At 37.4% G+C, this 20,505-nt stretch overlaps 2 protein-coding genes across 7 annotated transcripts in view; one reads left to right on the forward strand and one right to left on the reverse strand.

The window, feature by feature from the left end:
- Npat (nuclear protein, ataxia-telangiectasia locus) overlaps positions 1 to 4,708 on the reverse strand; it is a 44,940-nt gene extending 40,232 nt beyond the window's left edge. For 2 of the 3 annotated variants that reach the window (XM_013510997.1, XM_013510998.1), the window contains exon 1: positions 611 to 779. Coding sequence is in view for 1 of the 3 variants with exons in the window: in XM_005378036.2 (XP_005378093.1) it covers positions 4,416 to 4,452 (37 nt within the window). In the remaining 2 variants the exon portion in view is untranslated. Of the gene's footprint in view, positions 1 to 610; positions 780 to 4,415 lie in introns of those variants that run through there. The other variant, XM_005378036.2, reaches the window with a different exon arrangement.
- The window catches only part of Atm (ATM serine/threonine kinase), a 108,654-nt gene continuing 92,856 nt past the window's right edge, over positions 4,708 to 20,505 (forward strand). For 3 of the 4 annotated variants that reach the window (XR_001232882.1, XM_005378035.2, XM_013510996.1), the window contains exons 1-8: positions 4,708 to 5,044; positions 8,054 to 8,161; positions 8,245 to 8,357; positions 9,840 to 9,985; positions 14,580 to 14,744; positions 16,798 to 16,963; positions 18,415 to 18,653; positions 19,355 to 19,518. Coding sequence is in view for 3 of the 4 variants with exons in the window: in XM_005378035.2 (XP_005378092.1) it covers positions 8,090 to 8,161; positions 8,245 to 8,357; positions 9,840 to 9,985; positions 14,580 to 14,744; positions 16,798 to 16,963; positions 18,415 to 18,653; positions 19,355 to 19,518 (1,065 nt within the window). In the remaining variant the exon portion in view is untranslated. Of the gene's footprint in view, positions 5,045 to 5,667; positions 5,747 to 8,053; positions 8,162 to 8,244; positions 8,358 to 9,839; positions 9,986 to 14,579; positions 14,745 to 16,797; positions 16,964 to 18,414; positions 18,654 to 19,354; positions 19,519 to 20,505 lie in introns of all 4 variants that reach the window. The other variant, XM_013510995.1, reaches the window with a different exon arrangement.

Consider the following 20,505-nt stretch of genomic DNA (forward strand, 5'->3'; position numbering starts at 1 on the left):
ACTCACAACGATCCTCCTGTCTCAGCCTCCCGAGTGCTGGGGTTACAGGCGTGGGCCACCACGCCCTGGCTGTAACCAATTCTCAACTCGGTGACAGACAATATCCTTGCTACATCAACATTATTTACATTTTAAAAAATGAGATGCCAAAAGTTTGACCTCTCTACTTTGTGTTTGTAAAGAAGCAAAGATTAAAAGAGAAGAGCCTGAGCCAGATGCAGCAATGCATACCTGTAATACCAGCATTTTGAGTCAGGCCATGACAACTTAGTGAGACTATCTCAAAAATAAAAATAGGCTGAGGATGTAGATCAGTGGTACAGTATCCCTGGGTTCAATTTCCAGTACAGCAGGGGGGGTGGTAGAAGTCTGAAGAAAGCAAGAGAGTAGAACCCCCTGTGTGAAAATATCTCTTTCACATATGCTTTTAATGTCCTTGAAAAATATAATTTTTGAAGGACTTAATTTTCAGTGTCTTATATTACTAGTTCTCCAAATAACAGAGAGAAGGTATCAATCTATAAATGTTATGATCTATAAAGAGCCAGAAGTTATATATACAAATAACTGCATACCAAGCAGAAGTGGTAAAAAGACAGGACAGACTTACTTTATGGGAAGGCAGGGACTAGAGAAATTACTACCAGGCTTAGGGGAAATTATGCAAAACTTCAAGGATGAGGTGAGTCCTGAAGGACGGCTGGGAATCCCACTGATGCTGATGGAAGTGCACATACAGAGCTTATTTGGAGAATATGCCGAATTTGGATGTGGCACAAACTATACGAAGAACAGCTGGAGATACAACAGAAAAAACAGAATGGGTAAAGATCACTAAAGGCTGTAAAGGTCAGCAACAAGTACAGGTATTGTTCAGTAGAGAATGTCATGACTAGTTACTCTTTTGTATCTGTTCATTAAACATCTACGTCTTAATGACATCAAAGGTGACTAGAACCAGTGGCTCTTGACTATTGGGAGGGCGGGGTGGGCCAGTCTCCATCCTGTTTGCTCTCAAATCCGTTCTTCATTGTTCCCCTGCTCTCTAATGTATGACAGGAAGTCTCACTTCAAACAGGTAAGGTTTCCCATGCTTGCATACCAGCTAACTTCTGGCCGGATTTGCTAAATGGGGACTCCTAAGGGGAGACTGATGGGCAGCAGGAAGATTCCCTGATTTCTACTCCCGTTTTGCTAGAATTTAACTATAGCTACCTTATCAGGCAAGTCTACCTCTATTTCCTATACATAGTTGCTTCTCAGTTGTTTTATCTTTCTCTGTGCTCCTGATGGGTGCTGTGGCTTCTTACTGTGCTAACTTTTAAATTGACTCCTGTGAGCTATTTTGGCTTTTTAGCTTTTCTATTGCCAATGTAACCAATTCCCTCATTAAATCCACGCTAAATACACTGATTTCTGCTTTTTCTTCCTGGATGCTGATTCAATAAGAAAGTAACAAACCCATTCAGGAAACTGTAGAAAATTTTGGATTCACTCATCTGCACATAAATTTCTACACAGATAGTTTTGAAGGCTCCCATAACTCTTGAAGCTCGTACATTAATCCAAGATTAATAACACTAAGTAAAACAAAGGTAAGTTTCAGTTTGGGGAAAATGAAAAAGTTCTACAGGTAAATAGTGGTAACAGCTGCAATACTTCTGCCACAGAATATACATTTAGAAATGGCAAATTCTGTTATGAATAGCTTCCCCCCTCAAAGAAAACCCCAACTATAACCAAGAAATTACTAAATAAATGTAATTGCTGGAAGACATTTCAGGGATCACGTTTGATCTTAATTTTGAATACAAATATACTGTACTAGGGAGATAAGGGGAGGCAGAATATATAATAATATTTGGAGAAACTAAGTAGTTTGGAATGTTTGCAGCATAGGGCAAATGTTAAGATGGCATCAAGCAGGAGAAGCAAGAAGGATGAGTTCCATACAGCACCTTGTAGGATACACTGACAAAAACCAAAATGGTGGCCCAGAGGCAGTGAACAACACTTTGATGTATTTTGGCTCATGCAATATTTTTAAAAACTCCATCAACAGGTTGCTACACAGTTAAATAGCAAAACAGTTCTTTAAGCGTAGTAAGAGCGCAGTATTCTTATGAATAAGAGGGAGATTAAGCAGTACAAACAAGTAAAGCAGTTTCATGAACAACTGACTTGTGAAAGGGTGAAATATAGCATTAGACAACGTGACACAGGGTTTAGGAAAGTGCTTCAGTGTACATATGCCTTAAAGGTTTAAGACCTAATTAATGAATGCTGAGAGGAGAAACTTTACTTTTCTGTAGAAATTGTAAGTGTTTGGAACATATTAGGCACCCAAAAGGTACAAGAAAAAGGGTCAACAAGAGAGGGACTGAAGACAGGAGAAAAATTAGCAAATAACAGAACTGAAGATGTAAGATAAATACATACAATACATACATTAAAACATATAATACTAAACAACAAATTCAACGGCAGTGAGTGTGGTGTGGCTTGCTTTAAAAAGTTTTTTTGTGTGTGTGGGGCTGGGAATTGAATCCACACACATAAAGTATTAGCCAAGTGTTCCCTAACTGAGCTACATCCCCAGGCCTCAATGTTTGCCTTTTTGTACACTCAGTAAGCAGAAAAAAAAAAAAGTTTCAACTTTTAGGACATATGCTGTGGCATAAGAACTTTACAACTAGACTATATGGAAAGCTATGACCAAAGTCCAAAATAGAAATAACAGGCAGCATATTGCCAGATTTGTGGCAGTCAAAATAGATTGTGAATACAAAAATCTCTTGGGTAAAAAACAAAACAAAACCAAAAAAGATGCTGGAGTTTTTATCCATTGAAAGAAAAGTAGGAGGTCAAGCAGAATAGCTTGAGGAGAGAAAATAGAATTTGGTGTGAATTATTCCAATTACAAAATAATATTACAAAATAATATAGCTTTCTTTAACTATGGGCGATTTTGCCCTCTAGGGGACATATTACCCTACTGGCAATATTCGGAGACATTTTCCTCCTCACAAGTGGGCAGGGGTGGGGATATCCTGGCACCTAAGGGACAGAGCTCAGGGGTGCTGTCAAACATCTCACACAATCTGGGCACAAGACAACCTGCCCTAATAAACAATTACTCCAAAATGTCAATAGTGGTAACATTAATAAGTCATTTTTAAGACTATGATTACTAAACTCAATTAGGTCGTCTAACTGTTAAAAGTCAATACTCTTAAGCAAATAATTTACAGAGGAAAAAAACACGGTATGTCAGTTATATTGTGAAAGTTTACGTTTCACTAGGTTACATGTAAACCTAATTACAATACAGCCAGCTTTTTATCATAGGTATTGATTTAGGGTGACTACACAAAGGGGTAAGATTAGATGTAAAATACTAGTTCAACCTTTAGTCGTTAATTTCTCCGCAAGTGATTGGTGGAACCATTTCCCCCAATATGCAAAAATGTGCGTATCTAGAGTCCTACACAAATACAGTTTTTTTTGGGCAGTGCTGGGTGTTCTAAAGTCACAAAACAACTAAATATTTTGAACAATAAAAGAATGATATTGATGGTTGTGGAAAGATACCATGGGCGGTTTCATCAGATGTTTACCATTTACTTTTAAATGTCTCCTGATGTTTATAAATCAAACTGGCTCGAGTTCTGAGCTTTACGTTGCTCTCATTCTCAGCCGTACACTCGCTTTCACGCGATCGGGAACAAACAATAACAAAAACCATGTCTTATACCGACAATACCCCCTGACACACAAGTGGCCAACGAACTAACTTTCCTCAAATGGAGGAAAAAGTAACTGCGGCTGGGAAAATGTGTAACTAGAAGGCATTCTGCTTGAAATTTTTTGCTCGTTAAAGGAACTGGAATTAACTTTTTAAAAATATGCAAACAGGCATTTCACACCTCTGCACCCGGCGCCGTAGTGCAGAGCGGGGAGAAGCAGCCGCCCCGAACTGGCCGTTCTGAGCCCGCCCTAGGAGAAGGGCGTCAGGAAGGTCTTTCTACAGAGCGGGGCGGCTGAGGAAGTGCTATTTTGGTCCTAGCTCTGCCCAGGGATCACGCAGCCCTTCGGTCACGTAGCCAAGTCTTGCAGGGGTCCCGGAGAAGCGCGCAGGCCTGAGCACCTCCGAATCCAGGCCCCCGGGGTTGCTGCAGCCCGGGCTTCTCCTCAGCCCTCCCCTCGCCACGCAGCCTGTGGCCAGCGGCAGCCGCCTACAAAGGAGCTTAAACTGCCCGGCGCCTCCGCGGGACGAAAATCACCGCCAGCCTCAACTTGTAAGCGAGGAGGCAAATCCTCTCAGCCCCTCCGCCCGGGCAACCCTTCGGGCCCGAAGGTCCTTCTGTCCTGCTTAGCCTGGCCCAATCACCGTCCCCGTCGTGTCCGCTTCTTACCCAGTACCAGCCGGGCCACGTCCGAGGGCAACAACATGATCCAAGACGCAAAAGGAACCCCAGTACGAGGCGAGACTCCGGGATAAGCAAACAGCGACAGCTCCTGCGCCGCATCTCCTGGTTGCAGTGGCGGTACTGAATCCGCGGCAATTTGTCCCGCCTCTTTCAGTCTGTGCCAACCAATCGCTTGCGCGGGAGAGAGAAAGGCGCCTAAATGAAACCCGCCTCCGTGCTCCTCGCGTCTGTCGTCATTTCCGTCCTCGGAGTCGGAGGGGTGGGACTTAAGAGCGCCAGCAGGCAGAGCGCTGGCGCCCTATCCTGCGGGCGAGCCGAAAACGCAGGACGGCTCACCATTGGTGGGCAGTGCGCAGGCGCGTTTTCTCGACCCGGGCGAATGTTTTGGGAGAGTGTTTGGAGCGGAGAGCGCGTGATATTTGTGCGCATGGGCAGACTGCGCCCCGCCGCTTAGCCGGACTTCTTCCTCTGGAGGTGCGCGCCGCGCGGTCACGCTGCGTCTGAACCGGAAGCGGGAGGAGGAGCGCGAATAACGGGGCTCCGGAGCTGTAGCTGCCCCCGGAGGCGAGGGGAGCGCGGAGTTGGGCTGTAGCCACCGCCGCCGCTACCTCCAGGTACCATGTTGGCCGTCGCCATTCAGCAGTAGTGGCTTCTGTGAGGGAAAATCCGAGTCTGCCTGGTCTCTTCTCGCCCCTGTCCGTACGCAGCCTCGCGCATTCCGGGGCGCCGCCTGCTTCACCCCATCTGTTTCGGCCTCGGGCCGAGCCCCTCCCGGACTTAGCCCAGAGCCGCCTTTAAGTGCCCTGACTGGAGCCTCCCTGCCGCGAGACCCATTTCCCTGTCACCTTAGGGTTCAGATTTACATACGTGACTTGACTGGGATTTCTTTCTTTCTCGTAATGAATGCTCTTAGTCTCCTGCCATTTACTGAGACTTAAACTGCAGCGTCCTGGTTAAGAGCTCGCTGTGCGATCGCACCGCTAGAGCTCGCGATCCGGTGGTCAGCTGTGTGGCATTCTGCACCGTCCTCCTCTCAGAATAAGGGGCAGCCCTTAGCTGTGTAGAGAATTCCTGAGCCTTAGCTGCCGTCTTGCCCCCCGAGGTACAGAGGAGTAGAAAGACAACTGCGGATCGAGCTGATACTGTCGCGTGATAAGAGTACCGTGCTGGTGGAGGGCGACAGGTTCTGTGAAATTCAGCCCCGGAGAACCCTAACAGTTTCGCAATTGCTCTGCAGGACGGGAGCCTTCAGGACAGGAGGGAAAATGCATGTGATGACACGGAAGTGTGGAAAGTTTCCGAAGCCCAGGAGCGAGGTCTGGCGTTGAATGAGATAGACTAGGGGAGGTTTCAGCATGTTGTTGTCAGGAATGGTTGAGAGCAAGGACACAGCAGTGTTTTTCAGGTGTGAATGGAATCACTGTAAGTAGGGGTTTAGGAGCAGGGCATGCTTGCCCAGGCCTGTAATCCCAGCACTCCTAGGAGGCTGCGGAGAATCGCAGGTTAGACCCCAGGTGAAGGAATTTAACGACTTAGCAAGGTCCTGTTTCAAAATAAAAAAAAAAAAAAGAACTGCTGGGGATGTAGCAGTGTAAATGCTCTGGGTTCGAAGCCCGGTACCAGGAAAAAAAAAAAAAAAAAAAAAGCCAGCCTGGGCAACCTCAGGCTGTCTCAAAACAAAACTTTTAAAGGGTTGGGGGTGTAGTTTAGTGGTATAGTGCTTGACTGTCGTGTTCACGGCTCTGGGTTTGGTCCCCAGCCCCACCATAAATAAATGAATAAATAAATAAATACGAAATAAATAAAAATAAGATTCTGGAAACAGTCATAAGGAAAGGGAATATGATTATTGCTAGCAATGAGCATTTACTGTATTCAAGATCCTGTATGTTAAACATACATATGTGAGTTCTTACAACAACTATTTGAGGTAGGTAGTACTACTATAGTTCATTTTATCACTGAGAAACAAGTTTAGAGACATTAATTAAATTGCAGGGGGTTGTGTAGTGTTTAAGTGGCTGGACTAGAATTGAAACCAATACACCCTGACTACAAAGCCCACCCTCTTAACCCCCAGACAGGAATGGCATACTGAGGGTTTAGTTTAGGAAGGTGGGGATGCAGTCATTGTCAGACTGTAAAAAGATCATCTTGGGTGAAATCTCAATAAACGCTGGGCAGGGTGTGGTGGCGCATGCCTGTGATCCCAGCACTTGGGAGGCTGAGACAGGAGAATTGCCATTAGTTCCAGGCCAGCCTGGGCTACAGAATGAGTTCATGCACTACATAGTGAGACCCCTCCTCAAAAGGACCAAAAAGAAAGCAAAAATGAGGAACGTTGAATTTGTCACTTCAGAGGCTTAGGAAATCGGTATTTCAATTAAATGTTGAGAGTGCAATTTAGCCTGAATTGATATCTGAACAGATTTCACCTTTATTTGGTGACTGTCTAACTGCTTCCTAGTTTTCTGGCCGTCTTTCAGTTCCTCCAACATACCACATTGTTTTCCACTTTAGGATCTCTTGGCTATGTTATTTATCTTCCCTTAAGTATTGGTCTTCTAGCTTTTTCTGTAATGGCACCATTTCGTTCAGATCTTGACTTTTATTGTAACCTCCTTCAAGACATTTCTTAACAGTTTATCTAAAAAGAGTATAGTTATTTTCTCTTGTATATTTGTTTCTTTTGAGGCATGTATCACAGTTTGGAGTTAGGGACTGATTTATCAGTTTGTTTATTGTCACTCTTCTACATAGGTGTGTCTCCAAAAGTAGGATTTTGTGTCAATTTAGTTTATATTTCACATAGCTCGCCCTAACATGTTAACTCAAATACAGTAGATATGAAGTATGTATTGTGTGTACATATCAGTGAATGAACGTGTCTGTTTTTGTAGATAATACTGAACTTGCTTTGTTTTCTTTAAAAAAATTTACATTTTGAACTGGGCATAGTGGTACATGTCTGTAGCCCTAGCACTCAGGAGGTTGAGGGAGAAGGATCTCTAAGAATTTGAGGCCAGCCTAGGCTACATGGTGAGTTTAAGGTCAGCCTGAGTTGCAGATTTTTTTTGATAGGGTCTCACTATCTTAGAAGAAAAAAAAAAAAACAAAAACAAAAACAACAAAATAAAACACTACATTATGATAATACTGATTCTGCCTATTCACTAGTGGGGGAAGTCTTTCCATTTTCTAATGTTCTCTTCAATCTCTTTCTTTAGAGTACTACAGTTTTCGTTAGTTGATTATTTAAAGTTGCGCTTTTCCTTGTCCTTCGGTTGCAAAGAACATATTTGTGTGGTGAATGATTGCGTTGATACAGTCTAAGAAAATGTCATTTTAATACGGAAATGTTAAGAAACTTCTTTGTGCCTTTGATCATAATGTGCCTATGGTTGTACAATTAGATCTAACTATGTATCAGTGCTACAGTGTACAATATATATGGTGTGGAAGTGTAGCTTAGTGTTAGCAAATACATATTATGTTTAAGTCCCTGGGTTTAATCTCCAGCACTAAAAAAGTAAATGCATGTAATAAAATAAGATAATTTTTGTGTGTATAATCATGTGTGTGTGTGTATATATACATATATATCTGGTTTTTTTTTGTTCCAGAAAAGGATTTGTGTATTGTCCAGGAAATGCTGAATCATGAGCCTTGCACTTAATAACCTGCTTATTTGTTGCCGGCAACTGGAAAATGATAGAGCTACAGAACGAAGGGTAGTAAATTACTTAAATTTAATTTTTCCTTGGAACAAATATGTGATTAGTAACACATTAGTCTGATTATTTTTCATTTTCAGAAAGAAGTTGAAACCTTTAAGCGCCTGATTCGGGATCCTGAAACAGTTCAAGATTTAGATAGGCATTCAGATTCCAAACAAGGAAAATACTTAAATTGGGATGCTGTTTTTAGGTATGCTATTCTAGCTTTTTTACTGTCTGTATTTTTCTCTTTCATTTTTATTTCTGTTGTGATCTTATTTTTGTAAGGCTCTGTATTTATTTCTTACATACCATTCTGCCTTGCATATGAAGTTAGCATCTAAGTTATCGAAAACATAATTGAAAATACTAAATTATTTGTTCAACAAGTTGTCTTAGACATATGTCATTGAAGATTGAGAATTCTTGTGGATTTATAATTTGCTTCAAATGAGAGAAAAAGATTTAAATTATAATAAATGTTTCTTTGACATCTTTAAATATTCTGATTATCAATAACTGACATGTTAAATTATAGAAAACAAGTTTAAAAACTGGGATTTTTCAGATGAATACAGTTAGAAAACTGACAAACAGAAAATCTGAAGCAATGAAAAGACAAAATTGTTGGACAGAAGTGGCAAACAGGGTTGATACATTTGAGAAATAATTTTCAACCGTGATGTCCATTTATAACTAAAAAGAGATTGTGAGGCTTAGGAAAGCTTAGTAGTACAAATTAGTGTAGACTACTGAGGGAATTAAATTTGAAACAACATTTGCAGTCAAGATGAAGTAGGAATAAAAGAATTGTCTTTGAGTATTTTGTTTTGTTTTTGTTTTTTTTTTTGAGTATTTTAAACAGATAAACTTTTATTTTTTAGCTCTTGTTAGTGGACTGACTTACAGATTTAAATGCATAGAACATGAAGATGCGTGTACCTTTTGCTTTGATTGCTTGGTTTATTTTAGGTACCACAAATGCAGTTACTACATAAGGATAAATAATCTTTTTGTATGAGTGATTTGTCAGGCCAAATTTGCACCTGACACGTCTTGCTAGTCATGAATAGCTTCTAGACAGGTTTCATGTGAAGGGTTAAAACATAACCACTGCTTAGAAAAAAGATAAGGAAGGTAGAGACCCTTTCATGGCATTGTAAGCTCTTGCTTTTGTGATATTAGAGATTGAACTTGGGGTGTTTGCACTGTGCTGTATCCTTAACCCTGTTTTATTATTTTGAGACAGAATATTACTAAATCACTTAAATGGCTCAGGCTGGCTTGAACTGCCATCCTTCTGCCTCAGCTCCCAGCATTCTAAGGTTTTAATGATAAAATGAGAGCCCAAGATCATACAAGTTACAGATTTTGCAGTTTAGACTTCGTACTGGTGTGGAGTTAGGCCTTGAAAAAGAGATGTAATTGTTTTGTTAAACTGGCATATTGAATAACACAATGTGATTTAAAAGATGTATTTGGTAAACTGGGTGTGGTGGCACATGCCTGAAATCCTAGCACTCATGAGTCTGAGGCAGGAGGATCACCACAAGTTCAAGGCCTGCCTGAACTGCATAGCTAGACCTTGTCTCAAAAAACCAAAAAAGGTGCATTCTATGATAGCACGAGGGAATTTTGAAATTGTAAAATTTAAACATTAATGAGTTTCTAAAATTCTATTTTTTTTTTGAAGATTTTTACAGAAATATATTCAGAAAGAAACAGAATGTCTGAGAACCGCAAAACCAAATGTGTCTGTCTCAACACAAACCTCCAGACAGAAAAAGATGCAAGAAATCAGTAGTTTGGTCAGATATTTCATCAAATGTGCAAATAAAAGTAAGCAACATTTTATATTTTAAATACATGATTTAATAGGTTATAGTAGCATAAATTTTATATAAATATGATAACTTAAAAGATGAGTGCTAATTTTTAGTATATGTAATGATTTCTTATTTTAAAGATAAGCAATAAAAATGATACAGAGTTTTAAAACCAGATGAGATATATATAATGATTTTTAATAGCACAGGTTCAGATATGTGGGAGAATTTATGAAAGCATAAAATGATGAATCTCAGAATAGAAATGGTGAAAGTTGTTATTTCAGTTCTTCATTCTTGGCTCTCTGCTATATGTCCTAATGCTTACATAGAAATACTCTCCACAACTGAGTGTACCTTTTGAGGCTTTCTCTTTTTTTTTTTTGACTTTTGGTCACCTTTAAATAAGAGTATTAAAATCCTATCTCCTTTTGTTACTGCTTTTGAGTTCTGGAATTATACACAAAAATTTTTTTCAAAGCCCTTTGAGATACTTGAAGGTAATCATATTTCCCCTGACTCCTCTTCCCTAAGGTAAACAGACTTCATTTAGCTCACATGACCAAGTTTTTATTTCTCTTTCTTTTGGATAGTCTTCAGTTTAATTTTGTCTCCTCAAGTGTGGCAGTCAGTCTTTTAGCTATGTTTTGGTTCGTATAGAGTGGAGCAGAACTTGCATGTTTTTTATTCTATACTTTCACTAATGCTAAGATTACATTAACTTCTTTGACAGACAATACACATACTCTTAACTAAAGTTGTGCTTACTATCACTTAGGAAAAAAATTAAAAGAACAGATCTCTTTTTGTTACTGATAAGCCACATATATCTTGAACTTGCATTGATGAATTGATATATTTGACCTAAAATTCAGGATTCTAAGATTTTGTAAGGAACTGAGCTTTATCCAATGCTGAAAGCTAAAACAAGCAATGGTTGAGGGACTCACAAGCTCAGACTCTGTATATTCTTTGCAGATAAAGATGTGGCTTCATGATACTAACCTTAAGAATTAGGAAAGCCAAGCTGTTGGTAAACATTCAGGGAAAGTACATAGATTATTAGTGAATGATATATCAGAATGATATTGAGAGACTTGAGTCTAAAAAACAGTGGTTTAGAAAAATTTCTACCTCCTTTCAGTTGCCAGTTTGTGTGGACAGCTGCAGGCCTTGTCAGAGGCTTCAGCAGAGACAAAAGAAAGCTACCTACTTTTGCCCCATGTGGTAGCCTTGTACTGTATATAGATAAACACTGTATTCTTGATTAGTAAACATTGGGATTTTAATGTGTACTGGTTGACTGAGTGAAAGTTACCATGCTGATTTTGTAGCCCACCAGAAAAGTTTGTAGATTATAATTTTGTATTGCAAAATAAACCTTCAATTGCAAAACTAATAATGGAGATCTCATGTGAAAATGTATCAGTATGTTGGTTTATAAGGAAGAGTAAAATTATCAATGCAAGAACATTTAAGTCATTTAATAGTGCCATTTTTATTTAAGACTTAACTTTTCTTTTTTAAAATTTTTTTCTTTTTGTTTTTTTTTTTCTGGTACGAGGAATTGAACTCATAATCTTGCGCTTGCCAGGCAGGTGCTGTGCTGCTGAGCTAAATCCCCAGCCCTTTTCTTTTAAATTGGACTTTGTAACTTCAACCTCTATTGTATTATCTTACTTCATTTCTTCCATTGTTTATTTCAAAAACTTTAAAGATTGATGGGAATTTAAACACGTCTAGATTTTGGCAGGCTTGTGTAGCATTGGTATGCAAAGTAGGATGAAAGAAACAGACAAAAAAAGGGAAGGGCAATTAAGAAGTAAGCAAATTCATTCCTTCCTTTTTGTTAACATATGTCTCATTCTGCGCAAAGCATAGGATCTAGGAAATGGAGAATCCAGCTGGGAAAAATGTTAAGTTCCATAGGTTTCTAAAAAACTTCAGACCATTTTGAGAGAGTAGGGAAGGAGAACTGTAAGTTCAAGCCTAGCCTGGGCAACTTGATGAATTAGTAAGACCGTGTCTCATAGTAAAACATAAAAAGGGGCTAGGAACATAGCTCAGTGTAAAGGCCCTGCTTTCAATTCTGTGCCACCAAAAAAAATTTTTTTCTCTGCATATAACTTCATTGTTCTTTTAAGGCAATAGTTTTGTGTGTGTGTGTGTGTGTGTGTGTGTGTGTGTATGTTGAAGATCCAACCTAGGCTAGGCAAATGCTTTACAACTGAGCTATACTCCCAGAGCAAAATTTTTTTTTGTTTTTGTTATGTACTGGGGATTGAACCCAGGGCCTTTGGATCAGATACATCTCTGTCTCTTCTCCTTTTTTAAATTGGCCAGGCTTGGCTCAAACTTGTAGTCTTCTTTCTTCAGCCTCCTAGACAGCTAGGATTATAGACATGAGCACCACACCTGCCTAAGTCAGCATAATTCGTGCACTTCTCAAATTTGGCAGAGAAAGGAATATATTGGGATAAAGGACATAGAAAAATATGATTTCAACCTAATACTAATTTATGTATTCTACAAATTTTTATTGAATTTCTAGTATTAGGTCAGTCATAAACTGTGTGGGTATATAAAGATTAATTCCTTGAGGATTTAATAATACAGTGGGCATTATAGAAAAAATGTTGCGAGGATCGAAAGAGGATGCACAGATATTAGAGAAGATCATATGGTTGTATATTTCGTTATTGGCCTGATGCCTGACATTATAAAATAAGCTATAAGGAGAGATTATTTTACACTTATCTCATGTGTAGGTATTTATCATCATCAGATACTTTTGAATATGACTGGTCTCATTATAAGAAAATCCTAATTTATTTTATTTTTATTTGTTTTATTTTTTTTTTGAGACAGGGTTTTACTTTTAATTCAGGTTGGCCTTAAACTATGTAGCCCAGGTTGACTTGAACTTGTGCCACTTCTCTTGCCTCAGCCTTTCAATGCTGGGATTATGGGCATATCTACTGTACTTGGTGAAAATCCTAATTTATAACATAAGTACATAATGAACTGCTCTCTGTGCATAGCTTATTAAAATATTCTATTTCAAGATTAAATCAACTTTGAAACAACAGATGTGACAATATGACTTGCTGAAAATAAATTATTTTTGAATATCATTTTATCTTCAAGAATATTAATGCTGAATTTTCAGAATTTCAAACAAATATGCTTATGTTAAATTACTTTATATATTATATGCTATTATAAAACTTGAAAATAATTTTGATTTCCAGGGTAAGTAACCTCTACAATCTGAAGTTATTTTAATATATTCATTAATCATAGAATTACCGAAAAACTTGGGATCATTTAAAATCTAATACCAGAATTTTTGAGTTATTACATATTAAATGATTATTTTGGCTATATATTTCTGCATGGATTGGTAATGTTTTTGTAAAGGGTTCTGATAATAAGTGTTTTTGACCATAGATGAGATGAGATTAAAAAAAAATTCAGTGTTTAAATGTTAAAACAATTTATTACTATCAAAGACAGCTTGCCATTGATTCCCATCAGCATGCTACTCTTGACTTCAAACACTTTTCCCATTATTCTTGCCACTTACCGAAGTAGTTCTGGAAGTCCTCTTTTGTGAGTATTTTTAGTTGCACTGTTATAGTTGTCTTGGTGTTTTAAATCTCATTCAGAACTTTAACCTTTCATGGTTGATTTGACTTGGCAAGAGCCAGAAGGTGCATGGAGCCAAATCTGGTGAATAAGGTGGATGACATACTGCAGTGTTTTTGGTAGAAATTGCAGTACCAGGAGCATTGTGAGACATGGAGCATTGTCAAGATGGTAGATGAAACCATTTGTCCATTTTCATGAATTTTCTGCCTATACACATCATTTCTTAAATTCTCTAATAAGCACTTAGAATATTCAGAGTTCACCATAGCCTTCCTGGGTACAAACTCAGCTTGCACAGTTCCATCAGTCAAAAAACACAGTATCACATTGATACTGCATTTTGATTGGTGGGCCTTTTTTCTTGAGAACTGGATGATTTCTATTGAGAACTCTGATCATAGCCATAGACCCAAGTTTCGTTTCCTGGATCATACTGCTTTAAAGGTATCATCTGAAGATCAGGTATCAGGATCACATGACTGCACCGAAATGTTCCATGATTTACAGCACACTTTAAGATACCTTTTTTGAGCTCTAGTCAAAAATGACTTAACTGCCCCAAACACATTGAAGCTTGTCGTACATTGTTAGTAAGGTTTGAGGTACTACTGATATTAAAGATTCCTGCCTTTTTGTTGGATGGCACTTGACAGCACCATTTACCTTATCTTTGGATCACGCCTTTCTGTTCTCTATTTCGGCTAGTCTGCTGTTTTGGCACAAAACCAGCTGTAGATAATAGTAACTGCATGGACATACCTGTGTTCTAGTAAAACTCTAAAACAGACAACTGACTAAACTTTGCTCTGGGGCCATGGTTTCCCACTCCCTGCTCTAGGAGGAGTTAAGAGTAATTACTCAAATGAAATTATTTAAGTTATTGCCATTTTAAGTGTTCTTAATTTACTTTGTTAAGAGTTAATATGTTTTTATTTATTTGTTTGATTTTTAAATAGGAGGACCCAGGCTAAAATGTCAAGAGCTGTTGAATTACATCATAGATACAGTGAAAGATTCATCTAATGGTGTTATTTATGGATCTGATGGTAGCAAAATACTGCTAAAAGACATTCTTTCCATGAGGAAATACTGGTGTGAAATATCTCAGCAGCAGTGGCTAGGTATGTCTTTTTTTACCCCATTACTGAGTATTGAGCCCAGGCTCTGTGCATGCTAGGGAAGCACTCTACCACTGAGTTATATTTCTGACCCTAGATGTGTCTTGAAGGTTGTTGTGAATTTTTTCCTAGTTATATGAAATTTTATGAATTAACATGTTCCCAGTGCCTTGAACCACCAGTGGTACATGTATGTCTGTCCCATTGGGCAGTATGTACTGCTGTTGGGGTACAAATGGATCTAACCACTTTTCTGGTATTTTTAGTAATAAAATTAATAACAAACCATGCGGTGGGCCAGTTATGCACATGTGTCATTGGTGGTGCAAGCCACTTGACAGCAAGACGTGTAAGTTACAGCCCCATCATGAACCTGTGAAAGCAGTTAGTCTGGGCAAGAAAAAGAAATAAAATACATACAGATTTGAAGGGAAGAAATAAAATCGTTTCTTTTTGTAGATGACAGGATTGCCTATGTATTATTAAGTCCCAAGGAGTCTACATCTGCTGATGTTATTTAGGGTTTTCGTTTATTTTCTCAACTAGTATTTTTCCGTCTGCTTTTTGAACTTGTTTTGTTACTGAATTCATGGAAGAAGTGAATTCCATCTGAAGGCTTATACTATAGCCTTTTTGTTTTTTTATTGTTGTTGTTAGTTTTGTTTTTGTTTTGTTTTGAGACTGGTTCTCACTATGTAGTTCAGGCTGGCCTGGAACTCACAGTGATCCTCCTGCCTCAACCTCACAAGTGCTGGGATTACAGATGTGTACCACCTTGCCCAGCTACTGCATCCTTTTTGAAGAAGCTGGACTCGCTGTTTTGCTACTCTGAGACTTTTGTTACGTGTCTCATATTGACCTTTTTACCACCTGCTAATGGGACTTTCTGGAATTCCGTGAAAATTTCTATCTTTTCCCCCCTACTAACATAAAGCACTGAAGTCTGTTTTAATGGGAGACAACTAGTGGCAGTATTGGCTTTTCTTATTTGACCTCACTTCCTTTCCCACGTAAAAAGAAAATGATAATGTCTCCTGATTTGTATGTATAAATTCACAAAATTTTATCATTGTCTAGATGTTTTGTGTGATGGACACGTCTTGGGAAACACTGGTATAGAGTTCTATAATTAACATTGTACAGTATGATGGTAATAACTTTAAAAATTGATTTCCCTACTGTGTAATGTTTGAGGTATTATGACTTGCCCTTACTCTTATGTTTAGTGTCTGATTTTAAGCCATCTATTTGACACTTACAGCTGAAAGGATACACATTAGGTTTATTCTTACCCACTTTCCTGAGGAATCTATTGATGGAAGAAAACTGTGTATTAGTAACTTTTCATTGTATTGGGAAATAATTTCTGTATGTATTTCTTACAAGCAGAGGTACTGACTGCTTTTTTCCAGACTGATTTTCAGTGATCTATGTGTACAGTGAGTGGACTTGAAAGATAAAGATGAAAGTTCCTCCAGATAAAGGACAGGTTTGCTTGAGCCCATTCATTTATTTACAAAGACTAGGTATTTCTCCTATAATGCAGCCCACTGTCTTCACTTATTTCAAATATCTCTTCTTATATTGCTTTTGGGACTGGGAAACTGATGGAAAAATGAAGGTATTCTACTTTCTATCACTTATATGAGGAAAGAAATTCTTTTTCTTTGATTAGAAATGTCACATCTTCCAACATCTATGAAAATGGCATGCTATTTGTTAGTTTATAAGCAGAGTAAAATCTGAAAACCTTCATGGTTCATGACACATTGTACAAAAATTAATCAAATAGCATTAATATAAAACCAAAAACTATGTATAGTATACATTTTGTTTTATGCTTTGTTAGGCCCACATAAGGAACATGGGCTTAAGTTGATTATCTGAGGTCAGGCTTTTACACTGATGCTCTGATACTCTATCTGAAATACTGTCTGTAGGTGGGGATAGTTTAAAGAGATTTTGTGCAAAATTAAATATTGAGTCTTTTTAAGCCATTAAATAAAAATAGAGCAATTAAAAATAAGATTTTATTGTTGTTTCTGTTTCTTTCTAGAATTGTTTTCTGTGTACTTCAGGCTATATCTCAAGCCTTCACAAGACATTAATAGAGTTTTAGTGGCTAGAATAATTCATGTTGTGACCAAAGGATGCTGTTCACAAACTGATGGATTAAATCCCAAATCTTTAGATTTTTTTTCTGAGGCTATTCAGTATGCAAGGTAATCTAATCTTGTTTTGTTCTATATTGAACGTCTGTTTGATCTTTTTGCTAAGACCATGTTTTAGATTCAGTAACTAAAAATACTGCATGTTTTTAAAATGATTATTTTACAGATTAAGGGGGCCAATGTGATTATGCCATATAAGTATATAGTATATAATTATTGAATCACACCCTTCAACATTTAAAATTCTTTTTATTAATAATGACAATTGTGTATGTTCCTGAAGTACAGTGTAATTTTTCAGTACATACATAAAATATGACCTTTCTCTCATTCTATACAAAAATAAGCTTAAAATAAAGACCTAAATGTTAAACCTAAAAATATGAACTTAGAAGAAAACTGGAAAAATACTTAAGATACTGATATAAGCAATGTTTCTTTGGATAATTTTTGGATTTTTTGGGTAAGATCCCAAAAAGCACAGGCTACTAAAGCAAAAACAGACAAAGTATATTACATAAAGTATGAATTATTGCAAAGGAAGCAGTTGATGGAATGAAGAGACAACCCAGAAAACGAGGCAAAAATTTTGCAAATTATTCATGTGACAGTAGACTAATATCTAGGATATAAAAGGAACTTTAAAAACTTAGTAACAAAGAACCCATAAATAATACAGTTTTAAGTTCAGGCAAAAGGTATGAATTACACATTTTTCTAAAGAAAAATTTCGAATGCCAGCAAATTTATTAAAAAAGTGCTTAGGCTCTGTCCTCAGGGAGATGAAGTCAAAACCACAATGTGATGTCACATTACTTCAATTGGAATTATTAACAATGCGTAAAATAGGGATGGGGATGAGAGCAGTAACAGAATGCTTGCCTAGCATGTGCATGGCCCTTGATTTGGTCCCTAGCAATGCAAACAAAACAAAACAAGCAACTGGTAAGGATTTGGAGAAAAGTGGGAATGCAAAATGCTACCTTTTAAAAAGATTATTATGGTAGAACCAGTAAATTTTCAGAGTTGAGGTCCTGCATACCTTGAATTCAAACCAGCATGCAGAACACTAAATTATATTCTGAAGTTAAGTCTGTCCTGATGTTGTAATGAATAGGAAAGTTAAAAGATCCTCTAAGTAATTTCATTGTCTCAATTTTGAGGATAGATATAGTTAGTATATTGAGAATAAAAAAAGGATAGATTTTGAGAAATTAATATCATTCACGTGGTAATATCCAGTTTCAAATGTGAAACATTTTATAAATGGTAGGTATTACAAATCAGTTTTCTGTATTTATAGGCAATGTTCCAAAAGCAGGGAGAGCTAACAATAATCTCTTCGGACCAAACAAGAACTAAATTTTTATTGTTATGTAAAGCTGTTGTGATTTTTTTTCTGAATGGTTTTGGACCTAAGGCTATTATTTGAATCATAGATAATTTTTTCCCCTGTAGCATGTACCTTCGATACACCAAGTTGAATTTGTTTTTTGTTGCAGACAAGAAAAGAAATTTGCAGGTCTAAATTATATCTTGGCAGCCCTTATTATCTTCCTCAAGACTTTGGCTGTTAACTTTCGAATGCGAGTGTGTGAATTAGGAGATGAAATTCTTCCTACATTATTGTATATTTGGACTCAACCTATACTTAATGATTCCTTAAAAGGAGTAATTATTGAGTTATTTCAGCTGCAAATGTATATCCATCATCCAAGGGGAGCCAAAACCCATGAAAAAGGTGTGAAAAAAGTTTTGAATTTGTTTCTTCATTAAAATGTATAGGTTTAAATATGATATTAGTGTTCTGTAAGAGTATATGATCTTCCTCTGAATTGCTCTGCTTGATATATTATTAGCCATAAGAATAGTCTTCATGCATTTATATAATTTGAGTAGTAGCAAATTATTTCATGCTTTCCCATGTGGCATGACAGAGGGCTAATAGTTCATGGCAGTTGGAGGACAGCAAAAAGCAATAAGAGCAAAAATGGGGGTGGGGGAGAACAAGCCTCTTTTCTTCCTTTATATTGTAAGCAGTCTGTCTGCCCTGGGGTGGGTATAGCACTCGTACCATCTCCCTGTCCTCTTGCACAGGCTGAGGATGTTTACAAAGTGAGGATCCTGGCTGCCTGATGAGTCACTTAAACTTTTAATCTTCTCAAGTTGACTCAGTAAACCAACCATTACAATGTCCTAGGTGATAAACAGCTTCCCTAGGGCATGTCCTCTATACCCTAGGATGTAAAACTGCGGAGTTACTTAGTTAAGCTTCTAAAACTTCTCAAGTTGACACAATGTATCAAGCATTATAGTTCTGAATAGGAGGTTAGAACAAAATGTCTAATGTTCATACACTTTTATAGCCAAATAACTGTGGGAGTACATAATAACAGTTGGACTACACATGTAAATTACATTTTAATTTTTCTTGGATTATAGGTGCTTATAAATCAGCAAAATGGCAAACTATCTTGTACAACCTATATGATCTGCTAGCGAATGAGATCAGTGATATTGGAAGGAGAGGAAAATATTCTGCAGGACCTCGTAACATTGCTGTCAAGGAAAATTTGATTGAATTGATGGCAGATATTTGTCACCAGGTATAGTTGGTGTCAAATCTAATTTTCCTTTGCTGGGCTTTAGAAAATCTAGGTTATCATTAAAACTTAAAAATTACTCTGTAGATGTACTATTCCTTTCAAAATATACTTCTTTAGAATTACTTTTTTAAAAAGTAACTTTTGCACATATAGACAAATGAAAACTAATAACAAATTTTTCCATTCTTAAAAGATTGTTGATAAGAAATAAGATGATTCAAACCCTAATGGATTTTACAAACTGAACTAAAATTTACTTAGAATAAAATTCACACATTATTTTAAAGTGTACAACTAATTGATTTTTAGTGTTTTTGCTATGTTGTAAAACCATCTCCACGGCACTAATTTCAGAAAAGTTTTTATCATCTCCAAAAGAAACCTCATACCTATTAGCATTCAGTCTCAGTTCTCCATTTTTCATTTAGTCTCTGGTATCCAACCACTAATCTGCTTCCAATCTCTATGGATTTACTTGTTTTGGATTTCATTGACATGTAATCATACGATATGTGCTCTTTTGCTTCTGGTACCCTTCATTTGGCATAATGTTGTACCATAAATCAGTTTGTAATTCCTTTTTATGATGAAATACTATTTAATTTTGTGGATATACTACTTTTTTCTTACCTATTCATCAGTTGATGGCCTACTGCTTCTTAAGTGAAACTTTTCCCCCCCAGATTTGGGTAACATCATAAGTGGTAATTTCATTGTGTCAAATGTTATTAGTGGTAAATTTAAAATATAATCCCTGTCAAAATATAGGTTCTCTTAGGCATGGTGATACATACCTATAATACCAGCACTTGGGAAGCTGAGACAGGAGGTTTGCCACAAGTTTGAGGCCAGCCTGGGTTACATAGTGAGTTCAGGGGCAGCCTGAACTATTAGAGACTCTGTCTCAAGAAAACACCCCCCACCAACAGCAACAACTATATATATATATTTGTTGGTGCTTTTACTTTTGACTTTTTGGTATTTTCA

The sequence above is a fragment of the Chinchilla lanigera genome, unplaced genomic scaffold (genome assembly GCF_000276665.1).
Source record: "Chinchilla lanigera isolate Chin_1 unplaced genomic scaffold, ChiLan1.0 scaffold00011, whole genome shotgun sequence".
Lineage (NCBI taxonomy): Eukaryota > Metazoa > Chordata > Mammalia > Rodentia > Chinchillidae > Chinchilla > Chinchilla lanigera.